Genomic DNA, 24600 nt, shown 5'->3' with positions numbered 1-24600 from the left:
TTCAAACTGTTGGTGGAAATGTAAAAAGATACAGATGCGCTGGAAAACAGTTTGGCAATTTCTCAAATGGTTAAATATGACTCAGTAAATTCCACTAGCAGGAATTACTCAAGAAAAATGAAAATATGTTCACACACACAAAAAAAGTACATAAATGTTCCTGTTAGTATTATTTATAGTAACCAAAAAGGGGGAATAATGCAAATGTTCACCAACTAAAGAATGGATAAACAAAATGTGGTATATTCAAACAACTGAGTATTATTTAGCCACAAAAAGGAATGTAGTACATGTGCTACAACACAGATAAACTTTGAAAACATTGTAAGTGAAACTCAAACACAACCTCATATTGTATGAACCTACAGAGACACAAAGTAGAATACTGGTTGCCTAAGGCTAGGGATATTGGAGGGGGATGTGGATAGAAAGGGACTACTAATGGGAGTAAGGTTTCTTTTTGCTGTTATGAAAATGTTCTAAAATTGATTGTAAGAATAGGTGTGCAACTGTGAATATACTAAAAACCACTGAACTGTATACTTTAAATGAATTTTATGGTATGTGAATTATATTTTAAAATGCTTTTTTTTAAATGCTTTTTTAAATCACCAAAGTCTTACAAATAAATGAACAACAGAATACTAATGTCACAAAATTAAGATTCAGAGGCCATACAATCTGGACAAGAAAAAAAAAACAGTTCCCTAAACTTCACTCATTTGTAAATTCTCATAGTGATTTTAAAGTTAGTGAGAACTTCAAGAATTAATATCGTGAAAATGTCGATGCTACCCAGGGCACTTTACACATTCTATGCAATCCCTATCAAAATACCACGGACTTGGGCAGCCTAGGTGGCTCAGCAGTTTAGCGCTGCCTTCATCCCAGGGCCTGATCCTGGAGACCCGGGATCAAGTCCTGCGTCGGGCTCCCTGCATGGAGCCTGCTTCTCCCTCTGCCTGTGTCTCTGCCTCTCTCTCTCTCTCTCTGCCTCTCATGAATAAATAAATAAAATCTTTAAAAAAAAATACCATGGACTTTCTTCAGAGAGTTGGAACAAATAATCTTAAGATTTGTGTGGAATCAGAAAAGACCCCAAATAGCCAGGGAGATATTGAAAAAGAAAACCAGAACCGGGGGCATCACAATGCCGGATTTCAAGTTGTACTACAAAGCTGTGATCATCAAGACAGTGTGGTAGTGGCACAAAAACAAGACACATAGATCAATGGAACAGAATAGAGAACCCAGAAATGGCCCTTAACTCTATGGTCAACTAATATTCAACAAAGCAGGAAATACTATCCAACTAGAAATAGGACAATCTCATCAATAAATGGTGCTGGGAAAATTGGACAGCCATGTACAGAAGAATGAAACTATTCTCTTACACCATACACAAAGATAAACTCAAAATGGATGAAAGATCTAAATGTGAGACAAGAATCCATCAAAATCCTAGAGGAGAACACAGGCAACACCCTTTTTGTTTTTTGTTTTTTGTTTTTTTTTTTTTGGTTTTTGTTGTTGTTGTTGTTTTGTTTTTTTGTTTTTTTATGATAGTCACACACACAGAGAGAGAGGCAGAGACACAGACAGAGGGAGAAGCAGGCTCCATGCACCGGGAACCCGACATGGGATTCGATCCCGGGGTTTCCAGGATCGCGCCCCGGGCCAAAGGCAGGCGCCAAACCGCTGTGCCACCCAGGGATCCCGCAACACCCTTTTTGAACTTGGCCACAGCAACTTCTTGCAAGATACATCTATGAAGGCAAGGGAAACAAAAGCAAAAAATGAACTATTGGGACTTAAGATAAAAAGCTTTTGCACAGCAAAAGAAACAGTCAACAAAACTAAAAGACGACCTACAGAATGGGAGAAGATATTTGCAAATGACATATCAGATAAAGGGCTAGTATCCAAGATCTATAAAGAACTTACTAAACTCAACAGCAAAGAAACAAACAATCCAATCATGAAATGGGAAAAAGACATGAACAGAAATTTCACACAGGAAGACACAGACATGGCCAACAAGCACATGAGAAAATGGTCCACATCACTTGCCATCAGGAAAATACAAAACAAAACCACAATGAGATACCACCTCACACCAGTGAGAATGGGGGAAGTGAACAAGACAGAAAACAACAAATGTTGGAGAGGATGTGGAGGAAGGGGAACCCTCTTGCACTGTTGGTGGGAATGTGAACTGGTACAGCCACTCTGGAAAACTGTGTGGAAATTCCTAAAAGAGTTAAAAATAGAACTGTCCTACGACCCAGCAATTGCACTGCTGGGGTTTTACCCCAAAGATACAGATGCAGTGAAAAGCCGAGACACCTGCACCCCAATGTTTATAGCAGCAATGTCCACAATAGCCAAACTGTGGAAGGAGCCTCAGTGTTCATCGAAAGATGAATGGATAAAGAGGATGTGGTCTATATTATATATAATGGAGTATTACTCAGCCGTTAGAAACAATAAATACCCACCATTTGCTTCAACGTGGATAGAACTGAAGGGTATTATGCTGAGTGAAGTTAAGTCAATCGGAGAAGGACAAACATTACAAGGTTTCATTCATTCGGGGAATATAAAAAATAGTGAAAGGGATTAAAGGGGAAATGAGAGAAATGAGCCGGAAATATTAGAGAGGGTGACAACATGAGAGACTCCTGACTCTGGGAAACGAACAAGGGGTAGAGGAAAGGGAGGTGGGCGGGGGAATGGGGTGACTGGATGACAGGCACTGAGGGGGGCACTTGAGGGATGAGGACTGGGTGTTATACTACAAGTTGGCAAATCAAACTCCAATAAAAAATATATATATACCAAAAAAAGAATGGAAGTATCTAAAGGGTCCATTATAAAATCATGATCAGGAGAGAAAAAAAACTATAAAATAAATACATAGTAACTATTAAAAAAAGAGAGAGAGAGAGAGAGAGAACTTCAAGACCCTGAACAATGAACACCATGTTGTTGCACCTCAACTCCTTTGCTTAGCATAAAAAGACCTCAATACTACAGATTCATCTTTCTTTCTCATTACTACTGTTTGCTGGACTAAATATGCCCCATACTTTTTTTTTTTTATCTAAACCTTTTGCATTTACAATTTCCACTGCTTTTAGCATCTTCTCCCTGTCTTCATAGTCTATCAATATCATTCTCCCTTATCTCCTCTTAGAGAAAACCTCTCATTCTTAGAAGTCTAGTGCTTTAGAGTAGCCCCAGTGGTGCAGTGGTTTAGCGCCACCTGCAGCCCGGGGTGTGATCCTGGAGACCTGGATGAGTCCCACGTCAGGCTCCCAGCATGGAGGCTACTTCTCCCTCTGCCTGTGTCTCTGCCTCTCTGCCCCTCCCTCCCTCTCTCTCTCTCTCTCTCTCTCTCTCTCTCTCTCTCTCTGAATAAATAAATAAAATCTTAAAAAAAAAAGTCTAGTGCTTTCATGGAGCCTATCTGGATGCCCTTGCTGAGGTAAACACTGGTCTTCTAGGCAATCTAGTTCTTACCAGACTGGTCAACAAAATCACATTTCCTCAAGGTAAAAGTTCTACCGACAGCCCTATGCATATTAAAGAGCTGTGGGGTGGCCTCTTATTTTGTGTTATCTCCTAATCTCCATATAATTACCACATGATCCTAGCACAGGGGCACATACCTAACCCAAAGGTCAACAGTATTACAGAATGGCCATCAACCTAGAAGGAAAGAGCCTGCTAAGAGCTTAGCCTAAACAAGTATGATGACAGATTCTCTTAGATGCAAATACACTCTCACTCTCTCAACTGAATGGGAAGCAAGAACAGAATCTGAACCAATTGCCAGAGAAGAGGCCTTCAGATAACCCAGACCATACACAAGATGACACTGTAAGGTAAGAAAAAGCATATACAAAGAAGAGGATGGAGTCAGGGGATGGTTGAGACAGGAAGGGTATAAACAGAGTTCCAAAAAAGACATTAAGAGGTCTCCGGTGGCTCAGCAGTTTAGCGCCTGCCTTAGGCCCAGGGCGTGATCCTGGAGTCCCGGGATTGAGTCCCGCATTGCATCGGGCTTCCTGCATGGAGCCTGCTTCTCCTTCTGCCTGTGTCTCTGCCCCCCCTTCTCTCTCTGTCTCTCATGAATAAATAAATAAGATCTTTTTAAAAAAAGACATTAAGAGAACACATAGCAAGGGCACCTGATTGGCTCATGAGTAGGCAGAGCATGAGATTCTTGATCTCAAGGTCTTGAGTTCAAGCCCCATGTTGGGCGGAAGGTTTACTTTAAAAAAAAAAAAAAAAAAAAAAAAGAGGGATCCCTGGGTGGCGCAGCGGTTTGGCGCCTGCCTTTGGCCCAGGGCGCGATCCTGGAGACCCGGGATCGAATCCCACGTCGGGCTCCCGGTGCATGGAGCCTGCTTCTCCCTCTGCCTGTGTCTCTGCCTCTCTCTCTCTCACTGTGTGCCTATCATAAATAAAAAAAATAAATAAATAAATTTAAAAAAATAAAAAAATAAAAAATAAAAAAAAAAAGAAACCCTAATGCAGGTCACTAGAGCCTTGAGCTGGGCAGCATTCTCTGCCACCACTTCCCCCATCAGGGACAGTATGGGTACCTCAGGTAACCCCAGTTTCTGGCCTGGGTCTCCTCCCATTGACCAGGTCCAGTTCTACCACTCACCTGCCAACCTGGCCCAGGGAGGGCTCGGCTGAAGAAGAGCTGGGTCTGAGGGGAGCTCCTTAATATACTCAAGCTCCTGTAGAGTTCTGGTCTACCAGGCCCACCTTGGGTCTGCACCAGGACTACGGAGAATGCGCCAGTGAGTCCTCACCCCATGGACTTGTGCACACGGACCCGGCCCCATGTCTCCTCCCCACCCTTCTCTCCTTTCCTCATCCTAAGTGCCTGGCAGATGAAGGAGTTTTCAGGAGCTTTTGACACTATATAATCCGCCCTTTTTGTATGCACCATGGGCGGCTTTTGTATGTACTTGCAGTGTGGGGTGGGGGGCATGGGAGGGAGGGGTGGACCCTGGAAGAGGTGGGGAGGATGGGCCACCCTGCCTCACACCTGTATTGTTGTTGATGTTCGTTTGTTTTTGTTTGTTTGTTTTTTAACACTCGCTGCTCTCAATAAAGAAGCCTTTTTTACAAAAAAAAAAAAAATAACAAATTCACATGCTGAAAAGGCTAGAAGAAAACATATTCTCTATAGCTTCAGTGGATCCCTACAGTTCCCATACAACATTCCAGTTTCTGTGGAATGGATCCACACTGCTCATCTTGGATTATTATGGCATTCCAGGCTCCCTTTTACCATGTAGATCTGTGTAATGAACAACCACTTCTTAAAGAAATCCAAATATCTCTTTATTACCTGTGATGGAAAAAAGCAAACCCATACCAATAACCCTACTAAGCAGTCACCTTGAAAACAAAGACTAGGTTTATTCATCTTAGAATTGGCAAAAGTACCTCAAATTGTGCCTTTCACAAAGCTCAATACTCACTGCATTCATTGTAGAAATACTAAATGGATAAAATCTCAGATATTCTGATACAGAAGCAATCTACACGTAAAGGAAAAACCAGACATACATGACTATTCCTCTGTACACATAAAGGGGTCCAAAACAGGAGAGACAGTGATCCAAACCTGTAAGCACTAGTAACTTAGATACAAATAAATCATAGCATCACATTCCCCAGACTGTAACACATGGACACATGGACCCTGTCATTGACAGTTATGCATGGGACTTTTGTATGAGTTGCTAGATGAAGAGAAGTTCTTTCTACTACACTTGAACTGTAAAGGCAGCAACTGGAGCTGATATTTCAGTCGCCTTGCTGCCATATGAAACCTAAAAATCAAATAAATTAACACACAGTGAAGGGCAGATTTGAGTTCAGAGAAAGGAGAAGACTAGGTCCTGGTAACATCACCTAAACTACAAAAGCCATACGTGAAGCCAGTGCTTGCCCTAGACTTTTCAGTAACATAAGACAAAGTATTCTCTTTTTTAGGCAATTTGGGTTGGATTTTCTGTCACTTGCAACCAAAATTCCTAATTCATAAAAAAAATAAAGATAAAAAAAATAAAACAAAATTCCTAATTCATATAAAAGCTCTCCAAAAATCCATAGTTGTCATTTCTCCTTAACTTTTTTTTACAAAAGTTCTAGCACATTTTAAAATAAAAAATTAACCTATGTCCCACCATCCTAAAACAAAATTTCCATTTGCTTCTAGTTTACATACACAAGCCATTCAATTTTAAACTTATAACCACTCTATTCTAAAATAATCCTTGTCACCACATCCCCCACCCCGGCATAGGTTTATAACCCTTGTACAAACATCACAAGGGTCCTTGGACACAACCAGTCCTTGACCACATTCCTCCTGAGAGCCCTTCTCTAACAAGCAAAACTTGAACTTTGCTTAGGACATCAGTTTCTCACCTGAATATGGTCTTTGTTGCCCTTGCTATTAAAACTCTATAAAAGACTTTACCACCGCTATGAAATGAAGTCACATAATTTAAACCAGTTTCTGTACCAAAATAACCTGTATCAAAGTTCAGACAATAGAGCCCAATCAAAAACTTCCAGCATTCAAGGCAATTATATCCCCACCATGATCTAATTTCCTTGTCTAAATGTCCTCAACCCTGATTTCTCCCATAATGTCACATGTCCAAATCTTTTCCATTATGCCCAAGAAAATAATCATTCTCCCATTACCAAATCCTAGGCTTCCTCAATCTTTTTGAACGATACTGCATCTACTTATTTACCTTAACTTAAACCTGGATCTCCCATGAAGATGTTCTCACAGCTCTCTCTACTCCAGTCCATAATTCCACAGAACCAGGACTAGTATTCACTTGCCTTTCTACTGCAATTTCTAGATCATGATCATCCTCCTTTATGATCTCACGTTCAAGATATATCTTTTCCTCATCACTACTATCTTCTAGTCCTTTAGTCATGACTCTTCATTCACTGAAGACCAAAGCGCCTTCCTTGTTCAGAGTCTTTCTCACTAAACCTCCTATCACAATCCTGGAAGATTTCAAAGTCCATGAAGATTGCCCATCCAATTACTGTATATTAGAATTCATACGTCTCTTTAGTTCTAAAGATTTTTAGCTCAACTTTTTTAAGAACCTATCCTTCAGTTCTTTACTCTAGATCTTGTCATTTGAAACTGCTCCTCCTTGGGATCCCTGGGTGGCGCAGTGGTTTGGTGCCTGCCTTTGGCCCAGGGCGCGATCCTGGAGACCCGGGATCGAATCCCACATCGGGCTTCGGGTGCATGGAGCCTGCTTCTCCATCTGCCTGTGTCTCTGCCTCTCTCTCTCTCTGTGACTATCATAAATAAATAAAAATTTAAAAAAAATAAAAAATAAAAAAAGAAACTGCTCCTCCTTGATTACTCTAATTGCTCACAAAACTTACTCTGACCATACTCACTCTCTACAACTTTATAGAAACCTCCTGTCTCTCAAATCGAATTCTCCCCACTCCAGACTCTGTAGTTGGACATCTAAATCTCTTAGGAGGAACTTCTTATTTGTACTGTGTTCTCTGAACCTGACCACAAAACCACAGCTCCAAGTCAATACTGTTTCTGGGTAGTGAGACATTCTAAAGAAAAATCATACTAGATACACTAAACATAATATAAAGTCTGCAACCTTAGACCTTTAAAATAAACTTAACAAATTCCCTCTTCCATTTCTCCTCAACTCTCTTTTTTTTTAAGTAAAGATTTTATTTATTTATTCATGAGAGACATAGAGAGAGGCAGAGACATAGGCAGAGGGAGAAGCAGGCTCTATGCAAGGAGCCCAATGTGGGACTCAATCCGGGACTCCAGGATCACACCTGGAGGCGAAGGCAGACACTCCACCGCTGAGCCACCCAGGTGTCCCTCTTTTTTTTTTTTTTAAGATTTCTTTATTTATTTTAAGGAGACAGTGAGAAGGAAAGGGAGAGAGAGGATATTCAGCAGAATCCCACTGAGCAAGGAGCCTGAAGCAAGGCTTGATCCCATGACCCTGAGATCATGACCTGAACAGAAATCTAAAAGACTGACACTTAAATGACTGAGCCACCCAGGTGTTCCTTCCCCTCAATAATTCTTTCAATCATTTTCTCAATTCAACCCCTCCAATCACCCTTGTCCAGGCCCTTCATTAGCAACCAACAACCTTGCTTCTGATCTTACACAAAGATATACAAACTACCAGGAATGCCCTCCCTCTACCCTTATTCCCCTACCTATAACCTTATCTGTAGTCAGACATCTCCTTACCTACTTTTATTACAGTCCCATAAAATGAGGCATTTCTCCTCCTGTATAAAGCCAATCCATCTGTCTCTATCACTGACCCACATCATGACTCCCACCTGCTTCCTGCCTCATTCAACATCTTCCTCTATCAGACACACCACATCCTGAATTTGCAACCTCTCCTTCCCTATTAGTACCTTTCCCTCAGCACATATACAAGTTTTAATGTTTAAAGAAAGTCCTTCCTGACTCCCATCCAGCCTTCTCAGCAAACCTTCTCACGGAGAAGTTATTCATTCTTCTTTTTCTCTTTTTTCCTTTCCCCATTTCCTATTCTCTTCTTCCTTCCCCTCCAACTCTCCCTCTCTTACCCCCCCTCACTACCGTGCTCCCTTCCCCACTCCCTCTCCCCTCCTCTATCCTCTTCTGGTCCTCCTTTATCACCTGCCAGTTCACTCTTCTACCAACTGTAAAGAGTTTACCTTAACTCCCTACTGATACTACTTTTAGGGTCACCATGACTTTTTTTTTTTTTTAAGATTTTATTTATTTATTCATGAGAGAGAGAGAGAGAGGAAGAGACATAGGCAGAGGGAGAAGCAGGCTCCATGAAGGGAGCCCAACATGGGCACTCTAGGATCATGCCCTGAGCCGAAGCAGACACTCAACCGCTGAGCCACCCAAGCTTGCATCCCGGGTCACCATGACTTCTTCTTAATCACCAAGTCAAATTAATATTTTTCTTGTCTTTATTTTTCTATACCAATGTACTGTATTTGGCACTGTTACTGTTTCCCTCTTAATATTCTCTACTCACTAGCATATGGGTACCATACAGTAGGCACTCATATATTTGAATAAATTAACAGGGGTACAAAATGAAATAGTATCATGCACTTTGTCAGGGAATGAGTAAGAGTCAATATCCCATGAAATGTTCATGGTAATTAACTACACTAACAAGGGCCAAATCAGACTAAGCAGCATGTATGAGTAGTGGAACAATTAATTCAATTATATGGTTTTCTCAAGTCATCTTCAGCACCCAGAAATCATAAACAGAAATTCAAGACTGATGCTAAACAAAGGCAAAGGAATGGAAATGCTAACAAAATCTAGAGTGCTAAGAAAATTACAGTACAAAAAAAAAAAGCACACAATACAAATTTTTTTTATTAAATAACATGTGACAGACTCCCTACATATAAAAACTCTATGTCATAAGGATACAGATAAAGCAGAAAAGAGCTGATGCACCAAATCAATCAGATGCATAAAAACTTGAAATTTAGTATTCTCAAAAGTTTGTGGGGTTTTTTCCCATTGAGGCATTTCATCTGCACGTGTGTATTACAACCCTAGAAAGAATCCCAGGATTTTCCCTCCTGTATGTTTTCATTTTGCTTCTTCATGGTCCATGATGCCAGCTGAGGTCAGTACAATGAAACCAAATGGGAGTAGATTATTCTGCCATTTTTCTAGATCTTTGAGTTGTACATTAAATCTGGGGCTGATCACTCCGCACTTGTTTAACCTGCCTGTGAGGGTCACAACAATTTTCCCAGCTCTGTGATCATCAATTTCAAATTCGCCAGTGTAACCATGCTTCATCATCACCATTAGAAGCAATGACTTTGGAGCATGGCCTAAAAAGAACCTGGTGTTTGCCTTTCTCTTCAGCATTTTTAATGCTCTTGAGTCCATCTGCTAGGACATTCATGTGCACCTTTACAGCCACACAGAAAGATGGCAGAAAAGAGCTAAGCATATTAATCTGAGGCACCAAATCCTTAAAAGAGTTCACAAAAACTTCAAGTTTAGTTTTTTTTATGTTTTTTCAAATGTTTTCAGAAAAGAACAAGCAGAAGACAAACAAGAATGTAGAATTCCTGCAGTCTCATGCCTAATTCAAACTACTGAAAAATTCACTTTACTTTGTTTCTAGACAGATTTCTTCCCACACATTTTCCCCTAATTATTCCCATCGTCAACATTTTAAATGATTTCAAGTGCTAATATCAGCAGCAGTTCTTATTAAAACACATTCCTGACTTGCAAAGAAACCTTTCCAGAGGGCAGCCCGGGTGGCTCAGTGGTTTAGCACTGCCTTCAGCCCAGGGTATGATCCTGGGGACCCAGGATCGAGTCCCACATCGGGCTCCCTGCATGGAGCCTGCTTCTCCTTCTGCCTGTGTCTCTGCCTCTCTCTCTCTCTGTCTCTCATGAATAAATAAATAAAATCTTAAAAAAAAAAAAAAAAGAAAGAAAAGAAAAAAGAAACCTTTCCAGATATAAGGTAAAGCCTGAGAGGCCTAAGACTCTCACATTACAGCCCTAAAACACCAGAATCTCCAGCATCTTCTTGCTATTTGAAACATTTTTAGTAAGTTTTAAAAAAAAAATTTGAAAGGGAGAAAGAGTGTGTGCGTGCACGCACAAGGAGGAAGTACAGAGGGAGAGGGAGAGAGAAACCCAAGCCGACTTTGCGGTGAGCAGGGAGCTGGAAATAGGGTTCCATCTCATAACACTGAGGTCAGACCTGAGCCAAAACCAAGACTAGGATGTGTAACCCACTGCACCACCCATGCCCCCAGATTTAGTAAGTTTTTTTTTTTTGAAGATTTATTTATTTATTCATGAGAGACACACACAGAGAGAGAGAGAAGCAGAGACATAGGCAGAGGAAGAAGCAGGCTCCCTACAGGAGCCCGATGTGGGACTCAATCCGAGAACTCCAGGGTCATGCTCTGAGCCAAATGCAGACAGATGCTGAGCCACCCAGGCATCCCTAGTAAGCTTTATTTTTTTTTTTCCTAGTAAGCTTTATATACTCTATACAAAGCATATATAACTTTCTCTAACATATTATTAACAGTAAGGTACAGATTTACATGGTATTTTAAGTTTCTAAAGCATTTTAACACATACTTTGTTCATTTTTTTTTTTTAATCTACACCTTTATTTACTTTTCAGTAAGTTTAAATCCTTGAGGGGTACAGCATCACACGGATTCTGTGGCCAATGGCTTTCGCAGGAAGGTTGCTTCGGAATTTGGCACGAACCATGTTTCCATGAGCACGAGTTACTTTTCCCCAGATTACTCGGGTTTTGTTTGGTTTGCCACCAGGAGTTACTGTGTTGTTCTTTGCTTTGTACACATAAGCACATCGCTTGCCGAGATAGAACTCAGTTTCATCTCGAGCATAAACACCTTCGATCTTAAGTAGAGCTGTGTGCTCCCTCTGGTTCCGGAGACCCCGTTTATAGCCGGCAAAAATGGCCTTGGACCAAAGCCTTCCAGACATAGTCGTCGCTTTAGGAGTCCTGTTCCCAGCAGGCCTCCACAGGCTCCAAGATGGCGGAAAGAGAGAAGCCTACTTTGTTCATTTTTAACTCACATGAAGTCTCTAATACAGTCAAGGCAAGCATTAATATTCTTTTACAGTAAGGAAACTAAAACCTAAGTTGTCCACTGATTATAAATCACATAGCTAAAATGTGACAATGAGGCACAACCACCTCCAATTCTTATCTCTCCTACTCCTTTGTCCTCAATCACTTACCTGCAACCTTCCTATCCATCTTAAAGGAAGGAGGTAATCTCTGTTTTCTAAAACCAGTCCCCACCCAGACCCTTAAGCCTAGAACTCCCAAAGCCTGCAGAATCTTCAAGTAACTCCTTTTTCCCACCCACAATATCTCCCTTTCCTCTAACCACATCTCCACATTCTATAAATATGATCAACTCTTCCTCTCCTTAAAAAAAAAAAAAAAAATCCTCAACTCTGCCTATCCTACAAAGTGTGATCTACTCTTTCCATCCTTTCCCTGTTTAAACTCTTAAAATTTGACAACTGTAGACACCTGTATCACACTTTTATCTCTCCACTAAAACATTTATTAAAAATAATAATAATAGGGGATCCCTGGGTGGCTCAGCGGTTTGGCGCCTGCCTTTGGCCCAGGGCACGATCCCGGAGTCCCGGAATTGAGTCCCACATCGGGCTCCTGGCATGGAGCCTGCTTCTCCCTCTGCCTGTGTCTCTGCCTCTCTCTATGTATGTGTCTATCATAAATAAATAAATCTTAAAATAATAATAATAATAATAATAAAATAAAACATTTATTAATTAAAGGTCACCAGTGAATTTTTAGTGGCCAAACCCAATAATCACTCTTCAGTTCTTATCCTTAGGTGTTCAGTCTTTGTCCTAAGGTAACAGACACTACCGATCACTCTACCCTTCCTAAAACTTTTGTCACCCCTGAGCTCTAGGTCTTTCTTTCATTTTCCTACCACTGACTTCTTTTTAACCTTCTTTAACTTATCCTTTGCAAATTATCTACCTACACATTTCTGCAGAGGTTCCCCTCTCCCTGCCTTTTCTCTTCAGCTAAACACTCTCCCTGAACAATCTCGTCAATGCCCATGCCCTCAATTACTAAGCATATGGCTACGATTTCCTAAACTTTATGGTCTCAACAAACACTTTTTTTTTTTTTTTTAGGAGAAAGTTAAAACAAAACCAAAATGAGTATTTATCAAATCTCTGGGCAAAAAAAAGAAGAGACAACCATTTTGTAAGCTTGGAAACAAAGAAAACACAAGGGCACCTGGGTGGCTCAGTAGGTCAAGCGTCTACCTTCAGTTCAGTTCTTGATCTCAGGGTCCTGGGATGGAGCCCTGCATGGGGCTCCCTGCTCACCAGGGAGTCTACTTCTCCTTCTCCCTCTGTGTGCTCTCTCTCAAACAAAAAAATAAAATTAAAAAAAAAACACACAGATTTGACTGTACAAAAAATTTAAAGTTCTATAAGCTAAGACGAACAACATGTGAAATAAGGAAAATATGCATATTACACACATATCCATAAATATATAACTTGATAAATAAATGGAAAAATAAGGATATTTAGAAAGAAAGCAAACTGTTTCTAAAAACCACTAAAAATGTTCAACATTACTAGCAATTAAAGAAGTTCACTTCAGGCCTATTTTTTTTTTTTTTTAAGATTTATTTATTCATGAGAGACACAGAGAGAAGCAGAGACACAGGCAGAGGGAGAAGTAGGCTCCCTGCGGGGAGAGACAGAGGCAAGACTCCACCCCTGGACCCCGGGATTCTGACCTGAGACAAAGGCAGACACTCAACCACTGAGCCACCCAGGTGCCCCCAGGCTATTATTTTTTTACTACTGGCAATCCATATAGCTTTCATAAAATTTTAAAACTGTCCTTGAATCCTCCAAATCAAGAATTACCACTACTCTAGAGGCACCACATGGCTGAGCTGGTAGAGCATCCGACTCTTGATCTGGGCTCAGGTCATGATCTGATGGTCATGAGATGGAGCCCCAAGCCCTGCGGCTGGCTCCTCACTCAGAGGGGAGTCTACTTGAAGATTATTTCCCTCTGCCCCTCCCCACTCATGTGTGCCGGCTTTCCCTCTCTAAAATAAATAAATAAAATCTACGTTAAAAAAAAAACTACTACTATTCTAGACACATCTCTATTCATGTCCTAAAACTGCATTACGTGGTGTGGGGGAGCTTTAGAACTTTGACAATCAGCAGTTAGTTCTCATCCACAACTATCTGCAGATTTTTTTTAACTGATGACAGAAACATAGGTAACCAATATACAGAGCTTATTTGGTGAATCTTCAACATTACTCTGTTTTCTGGACAAACACATATAGATATGGTATGGGACATTACTAATTCCCTTTGCCCAGATAGATTTGTTGAGCCTGGTGACAACACACACATCTGGAGCTCCCCTCTCCTTCATGGCAAATTTCTGGGTCTCTTTAAGTGCCCAAAGGGCACACTTCTTCAAGTCTACTCCATGAGTGCACTTGCTAATGGTGAGAGTGTGTCCTCTGGTCACTACATCAATGATGGCAGAATGGCCCTTCCTTTTCTCACCACCCTTTGAGCTATGTGTCAGGTTTCAGTTGGAAAGAGCTAAGCGTCAGGGATCCCTGGGTGGCGCAGCGGTTTGGCGCCTGCCTTTGGCCCAGGGCGCGATCCTGGAGACCCGGGATCGAATCCCAAATCGGGCTCCCGGTGCATGGAGCCTGCTTCTCCCTCTGCCTGTGTCTCTGCCTCTCTCTCTCTCTCTCTGTGACTATCATAAATAAATAAAAAAAAAATTAAAAAAAAAAAAAGGAAAGAGCTACGCGTCAGGTCTCAGTTGGAAAGGAAGAATGTGAGATATTATTGCATTAGCTTTTAAGTAACATTATGCTATGTTCTTAAGGCTCATAGTCATACCTACCACATGTCAGGCACTCTTCTAGGTGCTAGAGGATACAGCAGTGAGCAAAACAGATAAAAATCACCGTCCCAGGGATCCCTGGGTGGCGCAGCGGTTTGGCGCCTGCCTTTGGCCCAGGGCGCAATCCTGGAGACCCGGGATCGAATCCCATGTCGGGCTCCCGGTGCATGGAGCCTGCTTCTCCCTCTGCCTGTGTCTCTGCCCCTCTCTCTCTCTCTCTCTATCATAAATAAATAAATTTTAAAAAAAATCACTGTCCCAGGATCCCTGGGTGGCTCGGCAGTTTGGCACCTGCCTTCGGTCCGGGGTATGATCCTGGGGTCCCGGGATCGAGTCCCACGTCAGGCTTCCTGCACAGAGCCAGCTTCTCCCACTGCCTGTGTCTCTGCCTCTCTCTCTCTCTCTCTCTGTCTCTCATGAATAAATAAATAAATAAAATATATTTTTTTTAAATCACTGTCCCTCTGGAGTTTTTACAGGATTCTAGTCTAGGGATGGGAAGAAGAGACAAATAAAATAAAATATGTAATATGTATGTTATATGGTGACTAAATGCCATGGAAATAATGTAGGAAAGGAGATTAGCATTGTTGAGAAGGGTTATAAGTTTAAATAGTGTGGTTAAGGAATCAATGAAAAGGTGACATTTAAGTAAAGGGAGGTGAGGGAATAAGCCACATCTGAGTGAATATTCCAGGCAAAGGCCTGCAGGTAGAACCTTTCCCAGAGTGTTTGAGGGATAGCAAGGAAGTATTAAAGCTAAAGAGAAGTGATAGAGAAGAATAATAATTGAAAATGAGATCAGGGGATGCCTGGAAGGCTCAGCGGTTGAGCATCTGCCTTTGGCTCAGGCCGTGATTCCACAGTCCTGGGATCAAGTCCCACACTGGGCTTCCCGCATGGAGCCTGCTTCTCCCTGTGCCTATGTCTCTGCCTCGCTCTGTGTCTCTCATGAATAAATAAATAAAGTCTTAAAAAAAATGAGATCAGAGGAAATAATCGGGGGAAGAGGAATCAAATTACTTAATGTCCACCATGGGTCCTGAGTATGCTAAACCACAAGGCTTAACTGTCCTCTAATTTCTTTAAGATTTTATTTATTTGTGAGACACACAGGGAGAGAGAGAGAGTAGCAGAGACATAGGCAGAGGGAGAAGCAGGCTCCTTACAGGGAGCCCAACGTGGTACTTGATCCCAGGTCTCCAGGATCAGGCCCTGGGCTGAAGGTGGCGCTAAACCACTGAGCCACCGGGGCTGCCCTCTAATTTTTTTTTTAAGATTTTATTTATTCATGAGAGACACAGAGAGAAAGGCATAGACATAGGCAGAGGGAGAAGCAGGCTCCCTGTGGGGAGCCCAATGCAGGGGGGTTGGACACGACACACAGGACAGGGGACAGGACTCCATCTCAGAACCCCAGGACCATGACCTAAACCAAAGAACCAAAGGCAGATGCTCAACCACTGAGCCACCCAGGTGTCCCTGTCCTCTAATTCTAAGCCACTTCTATGGCTACTCACATCGGGAATTAATAAGTAAGACAAGGTGACCGACCACAGCTTAACTACTATATATGACTGCTCGCTCCAAGAGGATGTGTGGGGAGTTGGGAGATTAGGGAGTAAAAGGAGATCAGGGCTCAGTTTTGGACAAATTTAAAATCTATTAGACATCTAACAAGAGATGTTGGGTAGATAACTGAATTGAGTCCAGATTTCACAGAAAAGGCCAAAGCTGAAGATATAAATTTGAAAGTCATCAGTATAAGAAACTAAATGAGCTGAAGAAAACAGTTTTGGTTTTGTTTTTTTGGTTTTTTTGTTTTGTTTTGTTCTGTTTTTAAGATGATAACCACACTGTGAGCCCTGGAGGAATCTAACATTACAGCAGGAAGGACAAACCCTTAGGAGTAGACCTAGGAGAATGTGATGTCCTGGAACCAAGTGGGAAAGTGGTTTGGTTCAAGGACAAGAAAGTAATCTACAGTGGCACAGTTGCTGAGAGATCATGTAGAATGAGGAAGGACTGCTAGATTTACCAATGTGGAGATAAATGGTTATAAAGTATAATTCTAGTGGCTCAATGGGTCTAAGTGGCTAAGGGTCCATCTTCAACTCAGATCATGATCCCAGGGTCTGGGGATGGAGCCTTACGTGGGGCTCCCTGCTCAGCAGGAAGTTTGCTTCTCCCTCTGCCTCTGCCTCTGCCCCTCCCCCTACTTGTGCTCTGATTCTCTCAAAAAAACAAAATCTTAAAAAAAAAAAAAAGTATAATTCTAGAGAAGCAGTGGGGACAAAAGCCTAATTGAATTTAAGAAAAAATGGAAGATTAATTGAAGACATTGAACAAGAATTTCACTCTAAATAAACATACATTTATTGAATGAATGATGGAAAAATGCAAGATGTTTAATCCTGTCAAGTATGCAGTGAACTGACATACTTTGCTCATGTTAAAATAAAACAGAACCACCTCTGGAAAGAGCCCAAACACAAACCTCAACCGGTTTTTAAAAGTGTAAGATATACAGATAGATAATATCTATCTCCAGAAAAAGAAAAAAACCAAAATGTTAATAAAGCAGCATTATAGCAGCATTTTGGGATTAAAGCTGACTTTAATTTTTTTTATAAATTCCTACATTCTTCAAATGTTCTACAATGAACATGTATAACTTTTATAATAGATTTTTAAATTTTCATATCTTCTGCCCCAGAAGCTAAATCAAAGTATTGCTCCTAAGAAAACACCTTGAAACCTAGAAAATGTTTTATGCACCAAAATTTTTATCCTTTTTTTAAGATTTTATTTATTCATCAGAGACAGAGAGAGAGAGAGAGAGAGAGAGAGAGAGGGAGGGAGGGAGAGAGAGGCAGAGACATAGACAGAGGGAGAAGCAGGCTCCATGCAGGGAGCCTGACATGGGACTCAACCCCGGGGCTCCAGGATTAGGCCCTGGGCTGAAGGCGGCACTAAACCACTGAGCCGCCTGGGCTGCCCTCCGGTCTCTTTAAACATTAATAACACCCAGTTTCCAACAATAGGGGCCAGTAAAAGTTTAAGGTAGGTTTTCTCAATTTAGAAGAATGTTAATTAGGGCAGCCTGTGGCCTGGGGTGTGATCCTGGAGGCCCCATAGTGTCCCGCGTCCGACTCCCTGCGGGAAGCCTGCTTCTCCCTTTGCCTGTGTCTCTGCCTCTCTCTGTGTGTCTCTATGAATAAATGAATTTTAAAAATCTTTAAAAAAAAAAAAAAAAAAGAAGAATGTTAATTAACTGGAAAAACGTTTATAATAAACTGTTAACTAAATAAAACTAAATAGACTCATCAGATATGCTTGTCTCCCTAATCTCCTCTAAATCAATGGTAAAATCTCTTTTAAAAAGGAAAAAGAGGGGATCCCTGGGTGGCGCAGCGGTTTGGCGCCTGCCTTTGGCCCAGGGCGCGATCCTGGAGACCCGGGATCGAATCCCACATCGGGCTCCCGGTGCATGGAGCCTGCTTCTCCCTCTGCCTGTGTCTCTGCCTCTCTCTCTCTCTCTGTGACTATCATAAATAAATAAAAATTTAAAAAAATAATAAAAAAAATAAAAAGGAAAAAGATGGGACACCTGGGTTGCTCAGTGGCTGAGCATCTGCTTTTAGCTCAGGGAGTATTCCAGGGTCTGGGGATGGAGTCCTGCATCAGGCTCCCTGCAAGGAGCCTGCTTCTCCCTCTGCCTATGTCTCTGCCTCTCTCAAGAATAAATAACATCTTAAAATAAATAAATAAACAAATAAAAAGGAAAAAGATGACAATGAAGTCTAAAGAAAGAAAAAGAAGGGACAAGGGGATTAGTAAAGGACACAACAACAAAATATGTAAACAAATTTTGTCATTTAGAAAAATGTTTAAGTGATTACAACAGAGGAAGGGACTAATTAAATGCCTGGGCTCAGTGGGGGGGGGGTCCCCAAAATGAACAGCCCATTGTACTTGAGTAAATGTTTGAAAGCAATTGTCTATTTACATTCTTTCACTTCATAAATGTTTCCTAAATGCTTTCTAAGTGCCAGATTCTATAAAGTATAAAAAAATGAAAAAGTCCGTTAAGTTCACCTCCTTATCATCTAAATTGCCATTTTGAAGTTTGTAAACTAAGCTAATATTTTATGCCTGTCACTTAAACCAATACTGTCAGAAAGCTAGAAGAAATGCTGCAATGAACACACCAACTCTTTCTAGCTAATTCTAAAAAGTGATACAAAATGTCATTACACACATCCTCAGGAGGTACATAATTATAATTACTCAGATCAACAGACCTCTTTAGCAACCCTTAAGACGACTCTGTACTTAGGTTAAAAATTTGCCTATTAACACATTTAGTGCTTTTCTTTTAGTGTCCACTGCTTTGAGTTTTCATGTTTCTAGAGATATTTATGATGTATTTATTTTAGAGAAAAATTGAATCTTCAATATTCTGGGGCAACTTGATGGCTCAGTTGGTTAAGTGTCTGCATTCCACTCAGGTCAAGATCTCAGGGTCCCTGCTCAGCTGATGCCTGCTTCTTCCTCTCCCTATGCCCCTCCCCCAACCCCACTCATAATCACCCTCTCTCTCAAATATTTTTTAAAAAAACAAACTTTAATATTCTATCTTATGCAAAAGTATTATTTACTTCATTCCTCTTTTTATCAGGTAAGCTACAATGGAAAATATTTACATTCCGAGTGACCATGAGATTACAGGATTGCTAAAGTGAGCTGGGTTTCCATTAATAACATTACAATTCAGGGTGCCTGGGTGGTTCAGTGATTGAATGTCAGCCTTTGGCTCAGGTCGTGATCCCACAGTCCAGGGATCGAGTCCTGCATCAGGCTCCCCACAGGGAGCCTGCTTCTTCTCCCTCTGCCTATGTCTCTGCCTCTCTCTCATGAATAAATAAAATCTTAAAAATTAAAATTTATCTGTATCAATGAACTGGAGAAAGACAGAAGTAAAAGGTTAAATACAAGGTGGCCATTATTAAGTACATCCTTAATCAAAACTAGAAAATAGGGAACCCTGGGTGGCGCAGCGGTTTAGCGCCTGCCTTTGGCCCAGGGCGCCATCCTGGGGACCCGGGATCGAATCCCACGTCGGGCTCCCGGTGCGTGGAGCCTGCTTCTCCCTCTGCCTATGTCTCTGCCTCTCTCTCTCTGTGACTATCATAAATAAATAAAAAATAAATAAAAAAATAAAAATAAAAAAACTAGAAAATATAATAGAAATAGCTCCTAGCAGCCCAAAAAAAAAACAAGGAACAGAAATAAAATTATTATTTCCATCTTCCAGATGGAGATATACAACATTTGGATAACTTATAATAGTGGTCATATCAGAAAAAAAAATCTGTATGAAAAATTAGAGCCAGTCATCCCCAACTAAGTGATTCCCCATATTATAACTTAATAGTTAATGTCAATCTCCTAATAACAAGGTCCTTCCTACACAATTTATATCAACAGGTGATAAATTAAGTAAGTGGTAGTGATGAATTATCAAGAGCTTTTGCTTAAACCCAAAGGACAACTGAGAGATTTACTAGATTTAAAAAGTGGTGGTATGGAGATCCCTGGGTGGCTCAGCGGTTGAGCGCCTGCCTTCGGCCCAGGGCATTATCCTGGAGTCCCCGGGGATGGAGTCCCACATCGGGCTCCCTGCATGGAGCTTGCTTCTCCCACTGCCTATGTCTCTGCCTCTCTCTCTTTATCTCTCATGAATAAATAAATAAAATCTTTAAAAATAAATAAATAAAAAATAAAAAGTGGTGGTACATATGTCCATGGATTGGAAGAATACTGTTAAAATGTCCACACTACCTAAAGCAATCTACAGACTCAATGCAATCCCTATTAAAATATCAGTAAGACTTTCCATAGAACCAGAATAATCCTAAAACTTGTATAGAACCACAAAAGACCCCAGGTAGTCAAAGCAATCAAGAAAGAAAAACAAAGCTGGAGGCATCACAATCCCAGATTTCAAGTAACTATAATACAAAGCTTCAAATCAAAATACCGTTACTGGCACCAAAACAGAACCCATAGATCAATGGAACAGAATAGAGAACCCAGAAATAAACCCACAATTATATGGTCAATTAATCTACCACAAAGGAGGCAAGAACATACAATGAGAAAAGACAGTCTCTCCAATGAATGGTGTTGGGAAAACTGGATGGCTGGCTACATGGAAAAGAATGACACTGGGCCACTTTTTTACACCATACATAAAAATAAGCTCAAAATGGATTAAAGTCAGGGTGCCTCGGTAGCTCAGCTGATTAACCATCCAACTCTTGATTTCGGCTTAGGTCATGATCTCAGGGTCATGAGATCAAGCTCTGTGCTCAGCAGGGAGTCCGCTTGAGATCCTCTTCCTCTTCCTCTGCCCCTCCCTCTGCTCACTCACTCTCTCCAAATAAATGAATCTTTTTTTTAGTTTATTTTTTTTTAAGATTTTATTTATTTATTCATGAGAGATCCAGAAAGAGGCAGAGGGAGAGGCAGGCTCCATGCAGGAAGTACAATGCAGGATTTGATCCCAGTACCCCAGGATTATGCCCTGAGCTAATGGCAGAAGCACTTAACTGCTTAGCCACCCAGGCACCCCAATAAATCTTTTTTTAAAAAATGAATTAAAGACCTAAAGGTAAAGCATGAAACCCTAAAACTCCTAAAAGAAAATACAGGCAGTAATCTCTTGGATATCAGCCTTAGCAGTATTTTCTGATCTGTCTCCTCAGGCAAGGGAAAACAAAAGCAAAACTAAACTATTGGGACTAGATACACTGAACAAAAAGCTTTCACACAGTGAAGAAAACTATCAACAAAACAGAATGGGAGAAGATATGTGCAAATGATATATCTGATAAGGAGCTAATATCCAAAATATGTAAAGTACTCAAAACACCACCAAAACAACCACCACCACTTACTACAAACTACAAAATGGGCAGAGGACTCAAACAGACATTTTTCCAAAGAAATACTGATGGCCCACTGACACATGAAAAGATGTTCAAGTCACTTATCAGGGAAATGCAAATCAAAACCACAATGAACAATCATCTCATACCAGTCAGTATCAAATACTCTCAAAAAGACAAGCAACAACAACAACAACAAAAAAGACAAGCAACAACCAGTGCTGGTGAGGATGTAGAAAAAAAGGAACCCTTCTGGACTGGTGACAGAAATGTAAACTGGAGTAGCCGCTATGGAAAACAGTACAGAGGTTCCTCAAAAATTTAAAAACAAATACCATATGACCCACCAATTCCACTACAGAGTATTCACGCAAAGAAAACAAAGACACTAATCCAACAAGATGTAGGTAATCCTGTTTATTGCAGCATTAAGTACAACAGGTGAGATACGGAAGTAGCATTAAGTTTCCATCCATAGATTAACGAATAGGGTAGCAATACTTACATCAGACAAAACAGACTGAAACAAAGGCTGTAACAAGAGACAAAGAAGGGCATTAAATAATGATAAAGGGATCAATCCAACAAGAGGATATAAAAATTGTAAATAACTAGGGACACCTGAGTGGCTCAGTGGTTGACCATCTGCCTTTGGCTCAGGTCGTCATCCTGGAATTCCAGGGATCGAGTCCCACATCGGGCTCCCTGCATGGAGCTTGCTTCTGCCTCTGCCTCTGTGTCTCTCGTGAATAAATAAATAAAATCTTTTTAAAAATTGTAAATAACTACACCCAACATAAGAGCAACTAAATAATGCAAATACAACAGACATAGAGAAACTGATGGTAATACAATAATAGTAGGGGACTTTAATTAACATCCCACTTAGATCAATGGACAGATCATCCAAGTAGAAAATCAGTAAGGGCACAATGTCTTTAAATGACACATTAGACCAGACAGACAGGTCAGATTTTCTATACATTCGAGGGTATATGGAACATTCTCCAAAACAGATCACACGCTAGGCCACAAAACAAGCCTCAATATATTTAAGAAAACTGATATCTGAGCATTCATTTTTTCCAACCACAGTGGTATGAAAATAGAAATCACATGAAAAAAAAATGGGAAGAACACAAACACATAGAGGCTAAACAATATGACATTAAACCACCAGTAAGTCAAAGAAGCAACCAAAGACAGATGAATGGATGAAAATATGATATATACATACAATGGGATATTATTCAGCTTCAAAAAGGAAGCAAATTCTAACACGTGCTATACTATGGATGAACCTAAAAATATTATGCCAAGTAAAATAAACTACACACAAAAGGACAAATATTTTTTTGAAGATTTTATTTATTCATGAGAGACACAGAAAAAGAGAGGCAGAGACATAGGCAGAGGGAGAAGTAGGCTCCATGCAGGGAGCTCAATGTGGGACTCAATCCCAGGACTCCAGGATCACAACCTGAGCCAAAGGCAGAAACTTAATCGCTGAGCCTCCTAGGCTTCCCAGGATAAATATTTTATATGAATCAACTTATATGAGGTACCTAGTGAAGTCAAATTTATAGACACAGAAGGTAGAATAATGGTAATTACCAGGGCCTAGAGAAAAAGAGAATGGAAAATTTGTGCTTCATGGGTACAGAGTTTCAGTTTGGACAGATGAAAAAAGTTCTGGAGACAGATGATAGTGATGCACAACAATGTGAATGTTTTTTTTTTCTTTTAAAATTTTATTTATTTATTCATAGACTCAGAGAGAGGGGCAGAGACACAGGCAGAGGGAGAGAGAGAAGCAGGCTCCATGCAGGGAGCCCGATGTGGGACTCGATCCTGGGTCTCCAGGATCACACCCCAGGCTACAGGCGGCGCCAAACCGCTGCGCCACCGGGGCTGCCCAATGTGAATGTTTTTTGTACTATTATGTACTATTAAAAATGGTTAAATGGGTAAATTTCATGTTATGCATATTTACAATAAAAAGTGGTGGTAACATTCTCAAACAAGCATCATAGGTAAAATTTGAGTAGAATTGCTAAGATAGGACCTTATCCTCTCCTTGGAAAATAACCTAGTATATTATGAGGATTAGCTAAGGCTAAATAACCTTTGTAGGAGCCTGTGGGTGGCTCTGTCACTTAAGTTCCCAACTCTTGATTTTGGCTCAGGTCATGAGATCAAGCCTGCTTAGGATTCTTTCTCATCCTCTCCCTCCAAACCCCACTTGCACTCTCCTCCTCTCTCTCAAAACAAAAACAAAAAAATCTTTGTAAAGAACGAATAAATCGTAATGCTGCACGTTCACTCACTCATCTCAAAGAATGATCCTTTATGTATCTGAAGTTTTATTTTAGTACAAGGTTTATAAAAGAAATGAATTATTTTCATCTATCCTCATGTCCATTCATAGTCCTGATTTTCAAGATAATCCACACTGTGGTCTCAAAGAGCTCCTTCATCTTCTATTTACCATCATTTCCTGCCATAAATATTCCCCTCAATCCCACTGGTTTACTACTATACCCTGAACATACTTTATACTGACCTTCCTATGTAAACTCTGCTTCTCCCTTTAGAATTTGTTTCTCCATTTTTATTTTTTTTTAAGATTTTATTTATTTATTCATGAGAGAAACAAAGAGAGGCAAAGACATAGGCAGAGGGAGAAACAAACTCCCTGCAGGGAGCCTCATGTGGAACTTGATCCCAGGATCCGGGCAGATGCTCTACCATTGAGCCACCTGGGTATCCCTGTCTATTTTTAATAGCACAGTTGCTGAGTTCTAGAACTTTGAACCAAATGGTCTGAGTTCAAATCCTTCCTGCACCACTAGTTAACTATTTGACTTTGAACAAAGTGCTGGGAAAGCAAAACTAGAATTGCCTTGTCACCACCATTATGAATATATGTCACATCCCATAAGTAGGGGAAAAAAATACTTTGCACTTTGAAATAAATAAAAAAATAAGAATCATACTCTCTGTACTTCCAACCTTCCAAATAAAATCTTGAATTGTTGTTGCTGTTGTTTTTAAAAGATTTCATTTATTCA

The 24600-nt window shown here is 40.6% G+C and overlaps 2 protein-coding genes and 1 pseudogene across 17 annotated transcripts in view; all 3 read right to left on the bottom strand.

Moving 5' to 3' along the window:
• Window positions 1-24600, bottom strand: part of MGA (MAX dimerization protein MGA) — a 177884-nt gene that overhangs the window by 125449 nt on the left and 27835 nt on the right. The window lies entirely within an intron of this gene.
• Window positions 9647-10048, bottom strand: LOC129504116 (40S ribosomal protein S15a-like; annotated as a pseudogene).
• LOC129504155 (60S ribosomal protein L35a-like) lies at window positions 11276-11665 on the bottom strand. Its single transcript, XM_055316700.1, has one exon. It carries the CDS (start codon window positions 11600-11602, stop codon window positions 11276-11278), a length of 327 nt encoding a protein of 108 aa, XP_055172675.1. The 5' UTR covers window positions 11603-11665.

This window comes from Nyctereutes procyonoides, unplaced genomic scaffold, assembly GCF_905146905.1.
Source record: "Nyctereutes procyonoides isolate TBG_1078 unplaced genomic scaffold, NYPRO_anot_genome, whole genome shotgun sequence".
NCBI lineage: Eukaryota > Metazoa > Chordata > Mammalia > Carnivora > Canidae > Nyctereutes > Nyctereutes procyonoides.
This window is presented reverse-complemented; position numbering and strand designations above follow the sequence as displayed.

Bases quoted from the DNA above. Each gene is read 5' to 3' on its own strand.
- LOC129504155 (XM_055316700.1), bottom strand. From the start codon at position 11,602: ATGTCTGGAAGGCTTTGGTCCAAGGCCATTTTTGCCGGCTATAAACGG.